This window comes from Cricetulus griseus (genome assembly GCF_003668045.3).
Source record: "Cricetulus griseus strain 17A/GY chromosome 1 unlocalized genomic scaffold, alternate assembly CriGri-PICRH-1.0 chr1_1, whole genome shotgun sequence".
Classification (NCBI taxonomy): Eukaryota; Metazoa; Chordata; class Mammalia; order Rodentia; family Cricetidae; genus Cricetulus; species Cricetulus griseus.
Genome location: NW_023276807.1, coordinates 157,240,593 through 157,259,866, shown reverse-complemented (window position 1 = coordinate 157,259,866; position 19,274 = coordinate 157,240,593). Strand labels below are relative to the sequence as shown.

General features: G+C 42.7%; 1 protein-coding gene across 2 annotated transcripts in view; it reads left to right on the top strand.

Moving 5' to 3' along the window:
- Window positions 1–16,892, top strand: part of Scarb2 (scavenger receptor class B member 2) — a 54,186-nt gene extending 37,294 nt beyond the window's left edge. For both annotated transcript variants that reach the window (XM_027388426.2, XM_027388427.2), the window contains exons 6-12: window positions 2,939–3,058; window positions 3,424–3,593; window positions 6,725–6,843; window positions 8,161–8,234; window positions 9,851–9,902; window positions 12,308–12,466; window positions 14,036–16,892. In XM_027388426.2, coding sequence (XP_027244227.1) covers window positions 2,939–3,058; window positions 3,424–3,593; window positions 6,725–6,843; window positions 8,161–8,234; window positions 9,851–9,902; window positions 12,308–12,466; window positions 14,036–14,074 — 733 coding nt within the window. In that variant the 3' untranslated portion in view covers window positions 14,075–16,892. The remainder of the gene's footprint in view (window positions 1–2,938; window positions 3,059–3,423; window positions 3,594–6,724; window positions 6,844–8,160; window positions 8,235–9,850; window positions 9,903–12,307; window positions 12,467–14,035) is intronic.
- Window positions 16,893–19,274: the final 2,382 nt, after the last annotated feature.

The window sequence follows — 19,274 nt, the reverse complement described above, 5'->3', positions numbered from 1 at the left end:
ATGTAGATTTGCAAACAGCAAGGAGACTTTATTCAAAGCAAAATGATAGTAAAGATCAACATGAAATGATATTGCTGAGAAGCCCAGCAGGGCCACAGGAGAGGAGGCACTCAGGTGATTATTGCTTGCCAGTTTCTTTTTAGGTTCAAGAAGTTGTATGATTGCTAAGGATCATAGTGCATGTGTTTTTTTTTTTTTTAATCTTGATCGACAGATTGTTTTATGATCTCTTTTCTTCTCTCATGTTCCATCCCATAATGTGTCTAATTGTAATTATATGTAAGCCCAACTCTACCTAGGCATAAGATAATAAATAGGGGATTCTCCCTAAATTGTACTTAGATGGCCCCCCTCCCCAGGGTTCAGGATATGTTGGAATGGAAACAAGGTATTATTAATGGGTTGCTAAGGAAGTAACTTATTCCATTGCTTAATGGGATGCAAGTCTGGGGTCCAAGGTTGCCAACAGGTTGCTTGGCGATTGTGTGGAGGTGTGTGTGTGTGTGTGTGTGTGTGTGTGTGTGTGTGTGTGTGTGTGTGTGTATGTGTGTGTAGCCCAGCCAAGAAGAGTCCAGGTTACTCAACTAGTCACTATGCTTGTCTGCCTCAGCCCCATTTCCTCACCTCCTAGCCCCTGAATTCCTTGTAATCCAGTCTCTGTGTCTTGATTATTACATTTTTCATTTTCTGATCTTGAATTTATGTAAATTCCCTAGAACGAGTTTCTAATTCATGGGTTTTCTCTTCAGCTACACAGTCTAGAGTTTTACCCCTGTTGATTTTTTCTATTTTTGTATCCAAGCTTTCTATATTTTCAATTTTTTTATTTTGTTTCATTTTTTTCTTCTTTTAATACTGTTATAATATTTCCACCCACTTACCTCCTTTTTTCTTTTGATGGTATTGGAGATCAAACTCAGAGTCTCACAAACATCAGTCAGGAGATATACAGTAAGCTGCAATATCAAGCTCCATTGTTTTTTATGTAAAAAAAAAAGTTATTTATTTTATACATATGACTGCTTTGTCTGCATGTGAGCCTGTACACTATGTGTGTGTCTGATACCCACAAGGCCCCAGGGTATTAGATTCCTTGAAATTAAATGAGCCACCATTTGGATGCTGGGAACCTAACCTGGATCCTCCAAAGAGCAGCAAGTCTTCTTAAATTCCAAGCCATCTCTCTAGCCCCTAGCTTCCACTGTTTTTAAGAATGTGACTGTTTTACTTTGCAATACTAAACACACATTTATGGAATTTTTACCTGAGTCCACTTCCTTATGACATTGTTTTGTAACTTTTAAGTTTCAACTGAAAAATGATTTGCACAATTGTTTCATTTGGGAAGCTAGTCTGGTGTGTGTGTGTGTGTGTGCGCGCGCGCGCATGCCTGCCTGCCTGCCTGCCTGCCTGCCTGTCTTTCAATCTCTCCCCTCATCTCTCATTATGTACAAGTTGGCCTCCTTGTAGTCTGGAACCAGTGTATAAGGTGTGCCTCCCACCATGACAGCTTAGTTCACATTTTACTGTGAGGCTGTTTCTGAATATTCCTACTCCCAAGCCACCAGCTTTGGACAACAGTGAAACCCGAATAGTAGGTAGATGCTATTTTCTTTGGCCTCTTTTGGTGAGCAGGGAATCTCTGCTCCTTGGACCCTGACTCAAGCCCCTGGTGGAACACTCTCTGTCCTTATTAATGCTGAAACTGACCTCTGCTTCTTTCTTCTTCTTTTCTTGGCTTCGAGCGTGCAGAACAGCATCATTTTAGCTCTACTTACTGCTGTATACTTACTGTCTTTATGTCTAGGGAGATGTTCGCTTGTGATTTGAATGTGCTATGGGCTGTCTGAATGTTTTCCTTCCATGTTTTATCAAGTTTTATTTCCTGTTTTCACTTTGCAAATGCCTTCAGTGCAGGAACTTAGAGTACCATTTGGACCTAAAATTGGGAGAATTGCTATTTATTCCCCTCTTATGACCTGATCACTTGACAGAGGCAAGATGTTACCACAAGGGCCTGGAGGGAGATAGTATGCTTGAATTGTGCTTTCAATATGTGACACCAACTCAATATTAGCATTTCTTGTTGTCCTAGGCAAGTCTGTTATTTTTGGAAGCTAGAACTATTGAGAGAGTAGTCAGTGGTCTTCCATGAATATTAAAAAATGGGATATGTCTATCCAAAGCCCATCTGCCCCTGGCCTAGCTATGAGCAAGGCTGTTATTAATGCCTACTTGGGTTACTGCTTTAAGTAAATCAGTATTTCTATTGCTGTTGCTGTGTTTGTGTATGATGTGGGATGGGGGGCAAGTGTGCCCCAGTGTACAGGCAGAGGTCAAAGGACAACCTTGTGGCCTTGGTTTTTCTCCTCCACCTTAACATAGGTTCCAGAGATTGAACTCTGGTTGTGAGCCTTACAGAACCCCAGGTCTTTATCCACTGAGCCATCTTGTTGGTCCCTAAATCAGTATTTTTTTAAATCAAGTGCTCTTTTTTTATTTTCAAAGATTTTATTTATTTATTATGTATTCAACATTCTGCCTCCATGTATGCCTGCATACCAGAAGAGGATACCAGATTTCATTATGGATGGTTATAAGCCACCATGTGGTTGCTGGGAATTGAACTCAGGACCTCTGGAAGAGCAGCCAGTGCTCTTAACCTCTGAGCCTTCTCTCCAGCCCTAAATCAATATTTCTAAACACCTGTGTAGGATATACTTTTTTTGGAAGAGGAAACAGGAATTTGTGGCTTTTATCTTTTGGTTTGGAGCCTACTTTTTTCCCCTCTATTCTGGTTCCTAGCACATTTGTGCCTGCTTATGAATAAGATGCTCACATAGCCAGCCTCAGTTATACCTGGGAAGGTACTGACCATTAAGAGATCCTACAATCCAACTTGATCATCTTTATTCTTTCTTGTACTTATCAACTCCAGGTCACTGGACTGGTGGACCACAGACGAATGCAATATGATTAACGGGACAGATGGAGATTCTTTTCATCCACTGATAACCAAGGATGAAGTCCTCTATGTGTTCCCGTCTGACTTCTGCAGGTAGGAACTTTAAACTGCAGGAGTGTGAGAAATCTAGGCAGATGCACTCACCATGCACGGGAATTCACAGGTACTGGTAACATGCTGGAGGCACACTGAGAGTGAATGGACTCCACAGGGTAGCGGTTGATGATTTGGTCTTAACATTGTTACTTGCAGCTATGTATATAAATGTCAGGGACCTGATGCAGCTTCTCATCCTTCTCCCTCCACCTCCCTAGTACTACAATTACAGTACGACAATTACAATTACACCCTGTTTATGCAGTGCTGGGATTTGAACCCAGGGCTTCACAGGTGCTAGGCAACCATTCTACCAGTAAACTACATTCCTACATTGACTTAGTATTCTTCTCTCCTATCAGGTCAGTACATATAACTTTCAGTGGTTTTGAGACTGTGGAGGGTTTGCCTGCTTTTCGGTATAAGGTGCCTGCAGAAATACTAGCCAACACCTCTGAAAATGCAGGCTTCTGCATCCCTGAAGGAAACTGCATGGACTCGGGAGTGTTGAATGTCAGCATCTGCAAGAACGGTAAGAACTTCTAGAACTGCTATGGCTGCAGGGGTCTAGAATGCAGACAGGGGCATGCAACAAAGAATTTGTCACCAACCTAATATAGAGTGCAAGCCCAACATTTCAAGAATAATATTTTGGCATGTGCCTGCAATCCCAGCACCGGGTGGCAGAAACAGGAAGATAGTAGCCCAAGGCCAGCCTGGGCTACATAGCTATCACCTGTGTGGTTGGTGACAACAATGACAATGAGGATGACGATACCTATGAAAAATTTAAAACTTACTAGTTTTAGTAGCACATACCTTGGCTAAGATTCCCAATGATTCTGAAGCAGATTTAGTTTGAAGCTCTTATCATGAGTGTCCCAGTGTTTCTTTTCTTTTTAATTTAATGTTACTGCTGTGGGTATAATGGGTGAGCTTACATGTCATGGTGCACATGTGGCTTCATAGGATACACAGTGGAGTCAGCTCTTTCTTCCCACCTTTATGTGGGCTTCCAAAATCTACCTCGGGTTTTCAGGCTTGTATCTACCCTCTGAACATCTCGCACTCTCCCTCTCTGATTCCTGATGTCTCAGCTCTCTGTTCCTTTCTGTGAGTGAGAATCATCAACCCTGCAGCTGACAGAAGGTGTCTTTTTTTTGTCTTGAAGGTTAACTTTTATATAATGTATTATAATATATATATATGTATACTTATATGTAATTTTATATGCATTGGTGATTTTAGCCTTCATGTATGCCTGTGTGAGAATGTCAGACCCCCTGGAACTAGGGTCATAGACAGTTGTAAGCCACTATGTGGATGCTAGGAATTAAACCCTGGTTCTCTGGAAGAGCAGCCAGTGCTCTTAACCACTGAGCCATCTCCCCAGCCCTGAAGGTTAATTTCAACAGTCAGATGTCACAGCAGAATTACCCACAGGGCCTTATCTGACAGGTGTGCCTTGTCCTCTTTTTCTGGTTTTTGTTCTTGGTTTTGTTTGCTTTGAGGCAGGGTCTTGTTGTGTGACTCAGGCTAGCATCCCTCTCCATCCTTTTGTCTTAGCCTCCTGGGTCCTGGGATGATGTGCCTAGCTTAATATCTCTATCTTATCACCATGGAAACAGAGCAAAGAGAAAGGATGTGCTTTTATGAAACTTCTCTAAGTACTTCTTTGCTAGTACTTCTTTTTTTGTTTTGTCTTTGTTCTTGTTTCTTTTTCAAGACAGGGTCTCACTATGTAGTTCTGGCTGTCTTGTAACTCAATTATACAGTCCAGCTGTCCCTGGGATTTCTAATGTTTGTGCAGGATCCCTAGTTAGAATAGAATTCCTCGCTAAAGTAGTGTGGGATGGTTGTTGTTGTTTTGAGACAAATTTTCACCATATAGTCCTGGAGGCTGGCCTCAAATTCAATATGTAGCCCAGGATATCCTTAAACTCAGTGATCCTTCTGCCTCAGCCTCCCCCAATGCCCGGCTTACCATGCCTGGCCCTTTAAAGTTCCTCTGGAGAAGTTGCCTGCATGGCAACCCTCTCTCCTGAATTACAGTACTCCTTTCTCGAAAATAAAGTGGTACACTAACTTGGTTCTCTTGTTAATTGGCATTAAAATCTCCTTTGGAACAAGTCTGAGGACAGCAGCTTACCCTCCTTGTCCTTTTCACAGCAGCCCACAAACCTCACAACAGGGTTCTCTGGAGAGATATTAAAACAGACACATAAGGATGCAACAGCCTGTACGTCTTACATTAACTCGTTCTGAGGATGGGTCGCATGAGATGGTGAGCACTGTGCAGAGGAGCCCAGTGCTCTAACAGTGAATGGGGACACGTTCCATCTTCTAATCTCTCCTGTTGTTGGCTCAGTGCAAGATCCCGAAGCAATGCACTTGATGTCTTACCCAGATGGAGGCATAGTTTTCTGGCTGTATGCTTCTTTCTGAAGGAGTTGATGCCAGAGTCAAAGAAAGACCGAGTTTTGCAGCCCTCAGACCTCTTAGCACAGTGTTTTCCTCTTCGCTTTTTGGAACTCCCAAATGTGGACAGGTTTTGTCAAAGCAGTCTGTCATAGGCGGACAGTTTTCCTTCACAGATGAAATTTGGGAAGTGTGCGGATTTCTGATTGGTGTCAGCATTGTTTGTGAATACGTTTCCAGTGTCCTGTTTGGGCTTAACTCACCTTCACCAGGAATTAAGGGTGGAACTCTTAGTCTTCTAAGTAAGGAAGCACACAAAAGTTAACAGAACATGGAGGTGGTCTTGCTTCTGTAACAGTCACACAATCTTTTTATTTTTTTTTTCTTTTTGAGGCAGGTTTTCATTTAACCCAAGTTGGCCTTGCTCACCATGTGACCACAGCTGGCCTTGAACTGTTAAACCTCCTGTTCAGTGCTGAGCTGACAGGCATGTGCCACTGTGAAGAACAAGACTCTTAAACTTTTTTTTACATTATGCTATGCAGGAGAGCAAGGTCCACTGGTGTAAAACAGTTTGTTTTTCTTTCTTCAAAATCAGAAGCCAGGCATGATAGTGTATGCTTGTAATCCTAGCACTTGGAAAGCAGAAACAGGGGGGAATTCTGAGAGTTCTTGGCCAGCCTGGTCTATGGAGTGAGTTCTAGGCTAGCCTGAGCTACAGAATAAGACCCTGTATCAAACAGCAAAAAACCAAACCAAACAACAACAGCAAAAACTTCATTGTCAGTCAAGTGTGCTCCAAAGTGGGACTTTCTCATCCAGTTAGAACACTTACTCCACAGTTACAACCCCCTGGGAAATTCTGGTGAATTTTGGGAACCTCAGCTTCTTCAAATACAAAATGAGGATAAGGACTTTAGTTTTATAGTGTGTCTTGGAGTATTATTTAACCCAGACAAATAGATAAAAAGTATACTTAAAGCTTCAGTAACTGTGTGTTTAAGTATAAATGTGGCCAGGACTTCAATATAAGATGTCCATTAAAATAATGTGGGATACACAGAGGGCAGAAAATGCAATGTAAATATTGAACTAGGAACTACAGAGAAGTAGTGAGCCTGGCTAAGCTCACTTGGGTGTGGCTTGTCCTTTTCCTTTAAGAATCAATCTTGTGGTCAGGAACTGTATATTCATCTGAGATTTTTAAAAACAGCCTTATTCATTTCTATGTCCCTTACCTCGCAGGTGTACCGATTATCATGTCTTTCCCACACTTTTACCAAGCTGATGAAAAGTTCGTTTCTGCCATAAAAGGCATGCACCCAAACAAGGAAGAGCATGAGACATTTGTGGACATTAATCCTGTGAGTACACACTTTCTCATGTCTTATTGTGTATGTGCAGGTTCTTCTCTTAGTCCAAAGCATTAAGAGATACACTGTCTTCTGTGGATATTTAAGTGGGCAGAAGAAGATCAGGATGCATTGTGGTCTGTAGCCTATAATGGGAAATCCCAACTCCCTGGATCAAACCTGATTTAGAGAAGATAAAGCAAAGAAAAACCAAGGGACCAAGGCTATATAGCTCAGCGGTGGAGTACTTACCTAGCTTGCATGAGGCCCTAGGTTCAATCCAGCATAACAAAATGAAATGAAAACAATGGTACAAATTCAGTCACCAAAGACAGCTGAGACCGGACCCATGTAACCTGGTCAGTCTGCTGCTGGACAGGACACAAATGCATTTCGCATTCAGAATTATAGCTTAATTGTGTATTCTCTGCTTAGAATGCACAGATCTAAATGGGAATATTATCTTCATTCGCTTTTGGCAAACCTTATATAGGTACTGAGTGTCGTATGTATTATTAATGTCAACAGTACCAGATATGTATCTATACTTTGAGTTCACAGAGAAGAATGTTAAGGTGATGGGGGTCCCTTCAAATGTAAGAGTCTCTCACTGTAGAAGCTAAATGAAAAGATCAAAGATCTTGCTGAACCTGGCAGCAAAGACCCATGATCCTAGCTACCTAGGAGATTGAGGCAGGAGGATCACAAGTTCAAGGCTAGCTTGGGCTATAGTGTGTTCCACTCATGCTACACAAGCACCGTGCCAACCAAGCTGCAGCCCCAGCACTCAGATGTGACTATACTTCTTCTATTAGCCATCTAGTACCCTTTCATCAGCCAAACAGAGCAGGGCTTGTCACCAAGGGATAGGTGAAGTCTTGTACCCTCAGCACTCATCTGGGGCTGCTGCCTCCTGCACTTTGGCATCAGGAGCCCTGAACTTGGAAGTCATCTTCCTCTTAGCTCTGGACAACTGCTCAGGTGTCCATACCCAACATGGAATTTATGGCCTCTGATGAAGTGTTCTACTCTTTTCTCTACCAGGTGGCAATATACTGGGAACATGCTAGAAATGCTTTGTTTCATGTTCTACCCTGATCTACTAATCAGAATCTGCATTTTAGCAGATTCCCAGAGATTCGCATCCCCCACAAAGCCCAGTCCACCCAGCACAATTAGTGGCTCCATTGGGGGACCGGTTTTTCCTTGTTTACTCTGCCTGCCAAACATGGTGAATAGGTCCCTGTGGGTCAGAACCACACAGTTACAGTCTGTTGAAAATGTGGCTGGAAAAAAAAATACTAACTTTTTCTCTCTTTTTATCTGCAGTTGACTGGAATTATTTTAAGAGCAGCCAAGAGATTCCAAATCAACACTTATGTTAAAAAAATAGATGGCTTTGTGTAAGTGTTGCTTCTTCCTACAGAGGTAGAGGTGGGGTTTGCCAGGTAGGCATGGTATCAGGGTGGGGAAAGCCTACTTCTAACTGTTCGACTTGTCTGTCCCCAATGGGGTATGGTCTCAATTTTCATGGTACCTTGGCCTTGGCCTTGTACAAATCCCTCTCTATGCAGTACTGTCCATGGATCAGGTGATGCAATCAACACTTTACATGCATCAGCTTTCAGCTTTACATTGACCTAATTTTAGACAAGAGAGAACTAAGACACAGCACTTAAGTGACTTTCTGGGACTCACACGTTCGGTGAGGCTGTGTGGCTCCAGAATGGCTTTTATCCACTCACCTAGCAATGCCTTCCATGCCTGACCCTGGTTTCCATATCTTTTCTTTGTACTCCCTCTGCTTGCGCTTAGGCTCAACCACTACAAGCTCTCATCTGGACAGTTGCAGTAGGCTGAATCCAGCCTTTGTCTCTCACATTTCATCGTAAGCAACTCGTTAGTCAGAATTCCCAAGTATAGCATCCTTCCCAGACTTGCCAGTGGGATTTCTCTTAGCTCTGAAAAAAATACCTACCAAATACATAATTTTGGCAAACCTTCTATAGGTACTGAGTTTCCTATATATTATTAATGTAGACAGCATCAGATATGTATATATACTTTGCACTCGAGTTCACAGAAAAAAAAACAAAACATTAAGGTGATAGGGGATCTCTTCAGCCCTTCAGTGTAAGAATCTTTAACTGTTTTGAAAGGTCAAAAATCTTACTGAGCCTGACAGCACAGACCTGTGATCCCAGCTACCCAGGAGGTTTTGGCAGGAGGATCACAAGTTCAAGGACATAAAACAACACGTGTGTTGTCTGTCTGTGTCCCTCCATCTGTCTACTATCTAATCCATCCATCCATCCATCCATCCATCCATCCATCCATAATGATGTATTTCCCCAATGAAGTCTCCAGATTTAATTCCATGTTATGGGTTCCTTCTAAGAAGCAAACATGGTTTACAGTGATGTCTTCTGGCACCTGTCTCTGTATTTTTGAGGCAGTATGTTATAGTAGTTAAGAGCTAGACCCTTAGACTCAAAATGGAATTACAATCTTGGTTCCACTGCTCACTCATGGTGATCTTGGGCATACTACTTCATCTTTATTAGTAGGCTTCCCCTCTCTCCACCCTGTACATGAGAGTCCCATGGCATGTGACTGCTGTAAAAATTGAGTAAAATAAAGCCCACAAAATACTGAGTACAGAGTGGGCAAACAGTGACCAGTAGGCTCTTGTTGCAGAGATAGGTGTGGGTGGCCTAGAAACTTTCAAAGTGGCAGCTTGTGTCATCCTCTCTGAACAGTGCTCCTTGGATGGTTGCATTCTGTGTTTTATGCTTTGATAAAATACCACATAGATGTGCAGTTTTGCATGGCTGGATGATAATATTGTAGTCTTGATTTCTGATTTATATGTCTTCAAAGATAACTAACAAGTCCACAGTCAATTCTAGGTAACTGTGTGAATTAAGTGTACTGTAATTTTTGTGTGAACATGTCTCTCCAGGTGAGAGATGCTTACATGAGGATGTCTATGAAATAACGCCATCCTTTGTCTTTGTAGTGAAATGGGAAACATTAGGACTATGGTTTTCCCAGTGATGTATCTCAATGAGGTAAGTCCTGAAAGAGAGGAGGAAGCATGTTTTACTGGCCCAAGGTTGGGGTACTTCCATTATGATGTCTACTGTTGTAGTGGTGTGCCATTTACATTATGAAAAGAGGAACAGGTAGCTTTTAAGAAACAGATTTATTATAATAATAATTATTATTACTATTATTTTGGTTTTTTGAAATAGAGTTTCTCTGTGTAACATCTCTGGCTGTCCTAGAATTCACTTTGTAGACCAGGCTGGCCTTGAACTCACAGAGATCCACCTGCCTCTGCCTCCCAAGTGCTGAGATTAAAGGCATGTGCCACCACTGTCCAGCCAAGATTTATTTTTACTTATGTGTGTTCATGTGTCTATCATGTGTGAGTACAAATGTAGGTGCTCACAGAGTCCAGAGGAGGACACTGTGATCTGACCCCCTGAAGCAGAGTTATAGGGGGTTGTGAGCTGCTCCATGTGGGCTGTCTGACCTGAGCCCAGGTCCTCTGCAAGAGCAGTGACACTCTTAATTGCAGAGCCATCTCTCCAGCCTCAATGGTGACTTTTTAAAATATAAACTACCCCCAGAAAAGCTCTCTCTAATACTTGTGGAAGGGACCTGTGCCTGAAAGTTTGTTTGGGTATTTTCTGTCTCAAGAGCACCAGTTGAGCAACACCCTTCTGAAGTGCTGCTTATGTGGGAAACAAGCTGAAGAGGTGACAAAAGCTCTCCAAGCTCTGTCCCATGAAGCCTTTGCCTCCACTGAAGCCCTGATGGTTGAAGACACCTGTAACAGTCAAGTGTCAGGCACAAATGAGATGGCTCAGCAGATAACGGGTGCCTGCTGCTAAAGCAAAGAATTTTGAGTTTGGTCTCCAGAATCCACAGGGTAGATAAGGGAATCAACTCTGAAAACTGTCTTTTTACTACACACACACACACACACACACCACACACACACACACACACACACACACCACATGCTGCAACAGCCACACAACAACAACAAACAAACAAATAAAATGTTCTTAAAATTACATACCAAGGTCAGGCATAGTGACATGTGTATTACTGTGAGAAGAGGCAGGGGCTGGTGGATCTCTGTGAGTTCCAACCAGGGCTACCTAGTGAGATCCTGTCTTAAAAAAGAAGGAAGGAGAGAAGGGGAGGGGGAGAGGAGAGAAAGAGGGAGAGGGAGGGGGAGAAAGGAAGACACTAGGCCTGGAAGTGACACTGGAGACTGCTGTCAGGAGGAAGTCCTGATTCTGACAAGCCTGGGACAGTTACAGGAAGATCTGACACAGAACCCTCCCTCCCCCCTCCCCCCTTCCCTGGTCAGTGCAAACTAGGCAGGATTGTTTATCATCCTTAGGGACTTGTGCTCTTTTGATGCCTCACCCATCATACTGAGTGATGGAACCTCTGTTCTCATACTAAAATGCTGTTCTAGAGTGTTTTCCTCAGTTAGGAATTCTCCCTTCAATTCTTGTTAGCACCACGACTCACCTGAACCATTTTTGTGGAGACTGGTGACCGTGATGTGGTCTCACGGCAGAAATGACATCATCTGGGTTCCACTTTTTGCAGGGTTTTGCCCATTCATTCAGTCAGCCAGTATTAATTAAGCACCTATTATGTACTGAGTGTTCTTCCCAGGGTGGAGGTGGCTGAGATGTCTTCCCTTCAAGGAACTCACATAAACAGGTAAACAGTTATGTTGGCTACAAGGACAATAGATTAGGCTCTGGGGAGAGTAACAAAAGCTCCTCTGTCAGGCCTGAGGTAGCAGAGACACTTCTAGAATGAAGTAATGCTGACATGAATCTTGAAGTAACCATCTGAAGTCAAGCAAAGGATATCATGTTACTTATTATTGTGTCACTGTGACAGAAACAACTTAGGGAGAAAGATTTATTGTGGTTTATGATTTCAGAAGGACTTGGGGGCAAGGAGGCCATATTGATGGGCATGGTTGGCAGCAGGGGCATGTGACTGAATTCCTCACATTACAGTAGACAGGAAGCTACTTCTCCAGACAAGTCTCCCTCTCCTAAAGGTCCCATGACTTTCAAAAGCAGTGTATCATGGCAGCACACAACTGTAACCCCAGAGTTCCAGAGGTAGTGCCACAAGTTAGAGGCCATCCTGGTCTACATAGTGAGTTCCTGGCAAGCCAGGTATACAGAGTGAGACCCTATCTCAAAGTAAAATCCAAACAAACAAACAGACAAAAACAGCACTACAAGATAGTGATCAACATTTAAAACATTAGCCTGTGGAGACATTTCATATTTTACCCATAACATGTATTATTTCAATGTTTCTTAATATCTTTTCTCTCTGTTCCAATCTATATTAAGAGTTACAATTGTCTTCAAGATATAAGACATAGCTAGTTCTCAAATAATACTATTTCTTCCGTCTCTAGAGTGTTCTCATTGACAAAGAGACTGCAAGTCGATTGAAGTCCGTGACTAACACGACTTTGATAGTCACCAACATACCCTACATCATCATGGCATTGGGAGTGTTCTTTGGCTTGGTTTTCACATGGCTTGCATGCCGAGGACAGGGGCCCATGGATGAGGTAAGTGCTGGCTGGGGAAATTTCTCTCTTGCTGATAAGTTTACCCTAAGAATTCCTCTATAATCTTTACTGAAGGGCTGTCAGCTGACTCCTTTGAATAGATTTGAGGGTTTTATGGAGGAGGGGAACACTTGATTTTTGTGGTTGTATTACCAATAGACCAATGGTGTGTGTTGAGAAAGGCAGGGTGATAGAATGGTGCCATTTGGTATTTGAGGCTCTCTTGGTGGGTTTGGAATTCCTGGACATATCCCATAGGAAGTAACTTCACATCTTTGAAAACAATAATTTGAAAGAAGAATAAAACCTTTAAGCTCCTATGCTTTGGTGCTTGCTGGACTGCCTGGGTTCAAATCCCAGTTCTGCCATTAAACGTCTATATGACACTTGAATGGCCTCAATTTCATCGTCTGTAAATCCCCCTTTTGAGTTTCCGGAGAGGATTGGATGATATAGAAAGCACAGAGAACTTGGCCCAGTCTTACTCAATAAGCTTAGTTATTACATATGATAAAATGATTCCAGTATTGTAGAGCAAAGGGGCAGAGGCATGCTTGGTAAGAATCCCTGTGTATCTGAAGGTGCTATGGTTGTGATCCCATGGCAACAGTAACATGAGGATCATTAACTTCCAGAAGGAATGGGATAAACTGTCTCAGATCAGCCTCTCAAATGACCAAGAGTTTGAATACCTCATGATGCCCTTCTTTTCTGTGGAAACAGAGGTTGAGGCAAGGGCCTGATATACACCAGGCAAGCACACTAGCATTGAGACTTATGCCCAGTCCTAAAACACAAACACATTTATGAGATGAGGTCTCTCTGAGATGTTGAGGCTGATCTTGAACTTGCTCTGTGGTCCAGCCAGGCTTTGAATTTGCGAATCTCATGCTTCTGTCTCTTTGGTGACTGGAATTACAGACCTGAACCACCTGGCCTGGCCTTAGGCACCCTTCTTGAATGCTCAGCTGACTCTGCTTTTATAGCGTTTTTCTCCCTTCTGTTATCCTGCTACACTGAGCTATGTGAAATAGGAGATGAAACTAGTTGAAACCATATGAGTGATACTGGCTTGGATGACTCTGATGGTGTGTCGCTTTCACTCATGCTAGTCACACAAACCCGCATTAGCAGTAAGGCAAACTAAACTGTCTTACCATTGCCATCTATGGATCTGCCGGGGAATTTTCCTAGGTATAAACAGACCTCCTAGGAATGCTCGTAAGTACCCATCATCAGCCATCTTCAGGTCTTCCACAAGTGTTAGTGAGCATCTCTGGCTTCTGAGACACTGCTCCTAGGTAAGTAACTAATCAGGAAGGAGCTGTCTCAGTCCAGGATGCTAAGGGTTAAGGGTTATAGTCCTGAGCAGAGGTCCGGTATTGGGGGCTGGAGAGCAAGAGCTGTCCGCTGACAGGGTCAGGTTAGAGTCTTGAAGAGCGAAGGCAGCTGAGAGTGAAGGGAAATACCTCCAACCCACTTCCCTTCCTTCCACCTTCTCCATCCCCACCTGGCCTCAACTTTTGACATCAGAAGTTTTAACCCTTCATCTTCCATTGTCTGTCTCAGGGAACGGCAGATGAAAGAGCACCCCTCATACGAACCTAATCAAACTTACCTGTTGCCTGAGCTTGGTGAGAGAATGTGTGAACTGACCTGATCTGGACCAGGACAGGGGAATCCCTGAGTCCTCACAGGCTCCTGGCCTGTCAAGAAGAGGGAGAAGTCACAGTGCCGGCAAGTGAGGAACGCTTCCTGGACAGAGGGTAATGAGCAGGGTGACATGGCTGGCCATTATGCTTTATAAAATCATGTCTCTGAAATTGTTCTAATGTGTCTAGGAAGTATCTAATAAACTTGTGTAGAAACTTTGGGTTGGGCTCTGGGAGCTGTGGGATTTCTGTGACCCCCATTGTAGATACAAAGTCTGCATCACTTGTTAACGTTAGTTGACCTGACCTGATTCAGTATGCCTCATTCTCCAAACTGTGTCTAATATATATATGTATGTATGTATGTATGTATGTATGTATGTATGTATGTATGGCTCTCCATTCAACTTCTTACACAAGAGGAAGAGTGTGGCAGCCAGGGTAAAATGACAGCTTTGTATGATGCACCCACACAGAAGTGTCTGCTTTCTTTGAGACATTACATCCTGCATTTCACTCTCACCTCCAGCTTGTAATTCCTTCAGGAAGATAACTTAGTCTTTTGACTATTTTATGTGGGTAGGAGTCACATGGGAAAGGGGTAGGGTGGAGTGGTGTCTGTACGTAGATAGCTTTGAGCTCCTGAGGATTTTAAAGTTGTGCTTTTGTGGAGCAAGATGATGTTGGGGAGGGTGAGACAGACAGTGTAGAATACAATTCAGTGAGCTATGGCATTCATGGGCTGTTGTTTTTAGTCAAAGCTATCTTGATGTAGAAATATGCTTCTGGGAGGAGGGAACCAATGACATATCCCCCAGGCATCTTTGCCAAATAGGATGGTGATATGAATGATGGTGACTGCCAGATATTGAATGATTACTTGTAAAATTACAAACATTGGAAATCCATCTGCCCATAGCTTACATCACATATAGAATCCAAGTATTGAATGATTATTATAAAATTACAAACATTGGAAAGTCCATCTGCCCATAGCTTATATCACATATAGGCCCAGGGAGGCATTTCATTTGGACTAGACTTTGAAAAGAAAATTTTAAATTCATTCCTTAGGTTTAGTCCCAGCCAGTGTTTTGTGGTTCACTGTCACTTAAGTGCTCTCTGCTTCCTGTGACAATCATTTTCCAACAGAATGGCAAGTGTTTAGTGACAGGTAGAAAGTACTTAAGATGAGGGGGTCTGAAAAGGAGCCGGCTACACAGCAGGTCACAGCTGTTAGACCTCAGTCGTCATGGAGGGTATCATCTTTGCTTCTCAGAGCCCATCATTGATTTTCAATGAGGAACCCTACCTTTATATTACCTGGTCAAACTCTCATATAATTTCATGAAAACTGAATTTTGTTATTTAAAACTGAATTTCAATGTAAACAAAAAAATTTAAAAACTGAGATTTCACATATGTACTTGTAGGTAAAATGTTGCTTTAATCTACAAGCCCAAATTTTCCTCTTTTGACTCTAAAGCAATATGTGACATTTTCCTTCTTTTTTATCTTGGTGTTTTGAGACGGTCTCTCCATGTAGGCCTGGCTGTTCTGGAACTCACTGTGTAGACCAGGATGGCATTGAACTCACAGAGCTCCACCTGCTTCTGCCTCCTGAGTTCTGGGATCAGTGAGTCACCATGTTTGGCTGCTGTGTCTCTTCTTGAAGGGACAAGTTCATTAAATTTTCACCTTTCCTACAAATCAAGGTAGGAATATTAGATTCCCCAAACAACCAAAATGTGAAGACTAATTGAAAATACTTGATCTTTAAAAATGACAAATATCTTTAGACTTTATCAATAATTAACTAGGCAATTAGCTTAACTTGGTCTTCATGCATTGAGACAGGGTCTCACTCTGTAGCTCAGGCTGATTCAAAACTCACTATGTAGCATAGGTTGACCTTGAACTTCTGGGAAGCCCCTTGTCTCATCCTCTCAAGAGCTAGGGTTACAGGTTTGTACTACACCTGACTGTCTTTATGCAAATGCTTATCCACACTAATAAATTGATAAGCTAGTGCATACTAATTGGTTCATTCCTATTTTCAGGATATAGTCATCTCTGAGGAGATTTAAAAAAAAAACAAACAGTAATTACAGCAGTTAATGGTGTACATAGTAGGCTAAATCTCACATAGAAAGAGACCAAAAACAGATTAATTCTTTATTAGTGTCATGGTTATTAATAGTGATGGCTCAAAATCACATTTGATATTTTCCTTCTAAGAGGCTGGTGGCAGACCCATAAGCCACAGTCGGAATTATAAGTTGACTAACAACAAATGTACCCATTTTGTGTGGGGTTGAAAGTAGCAAGCTGTTCTCTGGGTTAACTCTTCTGAGACCATTATTATCCTGGGAAGGTCCCAAAGGCTGTGGGGCCATCAGCATTCTCACACCATAGGATAGCAGGGAACTGGGAAGGCACAGGGTAAGGTGTGGGCATTTCTAGGTAGGCTCCAGGTTCTTCCCAGTTGACTTTACAGAGATCACTAATGATCAGATGGAATGAGCACTGCACAGCTAACCCCTATGGGGGTTTTCACTTAAGGGGGCTACTCTTTAACTTGTTTGCAGTGTGAACTCCCCAAAAGGCCCTCTGGGCATTTGTTACTGGTGTAAATTACTTGTGCCTGATCTCTATGTTCTTCATGTACTTTACACAGTTGGTTTATTTCTTGTGATTCTTGACCTGGTTTTATTTCTACCCATAATGTAATGAAGTGTTTCACTAATTAAAAAAAAAAAAAGAGTTTACATGAAGTTGTTGTGTGAACTGTCTTTCATTGGATGGAGTTCCATTTGAGAAATTTGCCTCTGCTGATACATCCCCAATTCACACTCTTGGAGTCACTTATAATTTCAACTCAACTGTAAAAGGCAGGCCACTTCATGTAGACTCTGTGGTTGCTTTTCTGTTGCAGGGTTTTCTTCTGACTTGGAAGCCCCTGATAATGTAGGGAGAATAAATACCAAACACCAAGGCAACCCTTAACTGTAGGGCTGGCAGTTTTCTGATCAGTGTCCCAGCCTCAGGGTCATATCAGGCTCCTTAGTCTAGAACTGCTCTCTAGCAGGACCTAAGAGGGTCTCTCTCTCTCTCTCTCTCTCTCTCTCTCTCTCTCTCTCTCTCTCTCTCTCTCTCTCTCCCCCCTCCCTCCCTCCTCTCCCTCCCCCTCTCTCTCCCCTCTCCCTCCCTCTCTCACTCCCTTCCCCACTCCATCCCCTTCCCTCCCTCCCACTCTCCTTCCTCATCTGGGAACTGCTTTCTATTCATGTTAACTCATTTCCTGGTCTTTCCTGACAGTTCTCCAGTGCCGTTTCTTCCCAAGTCATACCATATACCTGCACTGATGTCCTTACTTTGGGCTGCCCCCAACCATACCAAGTGAAATCCCACAGCCCACGGAAAAGGGGCTAGGAGATCAGACACCATTGGGGATCTGGGGCTTTTGATTCTGGGAACACTTAGATTGAAGCTAATTGTCCTAAAATTCAGAATACCTTTCAAACTTCCCATCTGAATATTACACCTTCCTCCTGAAATCAGAGTACAGCCAGGGCATCAGAAAGTCCCCTGGTTAGTGTTACAGATGTTCTTATGTGAAAGACCTTGGTCCCTAGTATATGTCCTTTCTAGGAACTCCAAACCCAACAGCTTGCATCACAAGGGAAGCTCCTTGTATTGACTTCTTACCTAAAGCTATGCAGAGACAAGTACACCTATGTACCACACCTAGCCCAAATGTTTCAAATCTAAGATTAGAAGAACCCAGAAAATATACTCAAAAGACCAGTAAGGTGTTAAAAATATGCCTAGGAATAATATTTAAAGAACAATCTAGAATAGGAACCACAAAATACAGAGTATAGAAACATGTACATAGATTTAACAGAAAACAAAAGTCTCATTTCCAGTAATAACTTCATTTCTTCACTCATCAAATATAAAAAAGATTTTAAATACATTTAAGGTATATTATATACACTATGTGACCCGTCCCGCAGGTCCAGTCATTCAGGGTTCCGAAGGGGGGCTGCCTGAAAGAGTCATGGGCGAGAGAAAGAAAGGAGACCAAGCGGCGCAAGAAAGGACAAGAGTCCATCTGTGCAATGTCAAGGTCTTGATTTATTGGGGCTTAGAGTGGGCTTAAATAGCCCTGCAACAATAGAATTGGGGGGGAATAACAGAAGGAACATCTGGCATTTGCTAGGGCTGGAACATTCTTCTTATCAGCCGGAACATCTAGTGGTCTTCCTTGGAACAGCGAACAGAAAAGCCCCAGACCCTTTCTCCGAACAGAAGCAGTTAGCAGTTCCACTTGGCCAAACCGTGTCTAATTACAGGTTACAGAAGGCTCATAGAGCTGGCTTTAAGCCGCAAACTTAAAGGTCATTAAAAGGCTTACAAAGGTGGGCTTTAAGCCACATAGTTTTGGGCCCATGACCCCTTACAACTATGAAATTTAATCCCTTGACATGTACAGTGCAATGATTCTAGTAAACTCACTGAACTGTACATTCTTATCATATCAAAGAAATCTAGGCTAGTGTGTAGACACCCCACCTATCGTCATAGCAACTACTAATCTACCTTCTATGTGTAGAGATTTGCTTTGCCAGACATTTTATATACTAGTGACCTAGGTCCTTCATATTCACACACACATTAAAAATGTTTGAGATACTTCCACTGTGTATCCTAGGCTGGCCCCCAACTCAATCCTCCTGCCCATGTCTCCTGAATGCTGAGATCATAGGTATAACTCAGTCCCTGTGATATATATAGGCTTTCCCAGACAGGGTTTCTCTGTATTGCTTTGGAGCCTGTCCCGGAACTTGCTCTGTAGACCAGGATGACCTGGAACTCAACAGAGATCCGCCTGCCTCTGCCTCCCGACTGCTGGGATTAAAGGTATGCACCATTAACGCCAGGCGCAATATATATATTTGGTTTTTCGAGACAGGGTTTTTCTGTGTAGCTTTGGAGCCTATCCTGGTACTCTCTCTGGAGACCAGGCTGGCCTCGAACTCACAGAGATCCGCCTGTCTCTGCCTCCCGAGTGCTGGGATTAAAGGCGTGCGCCCCCAACGCCCGGCTTCGCAATAAATATTTTTAAAAGGAAAAGAAAAAAGAAAAAGAGC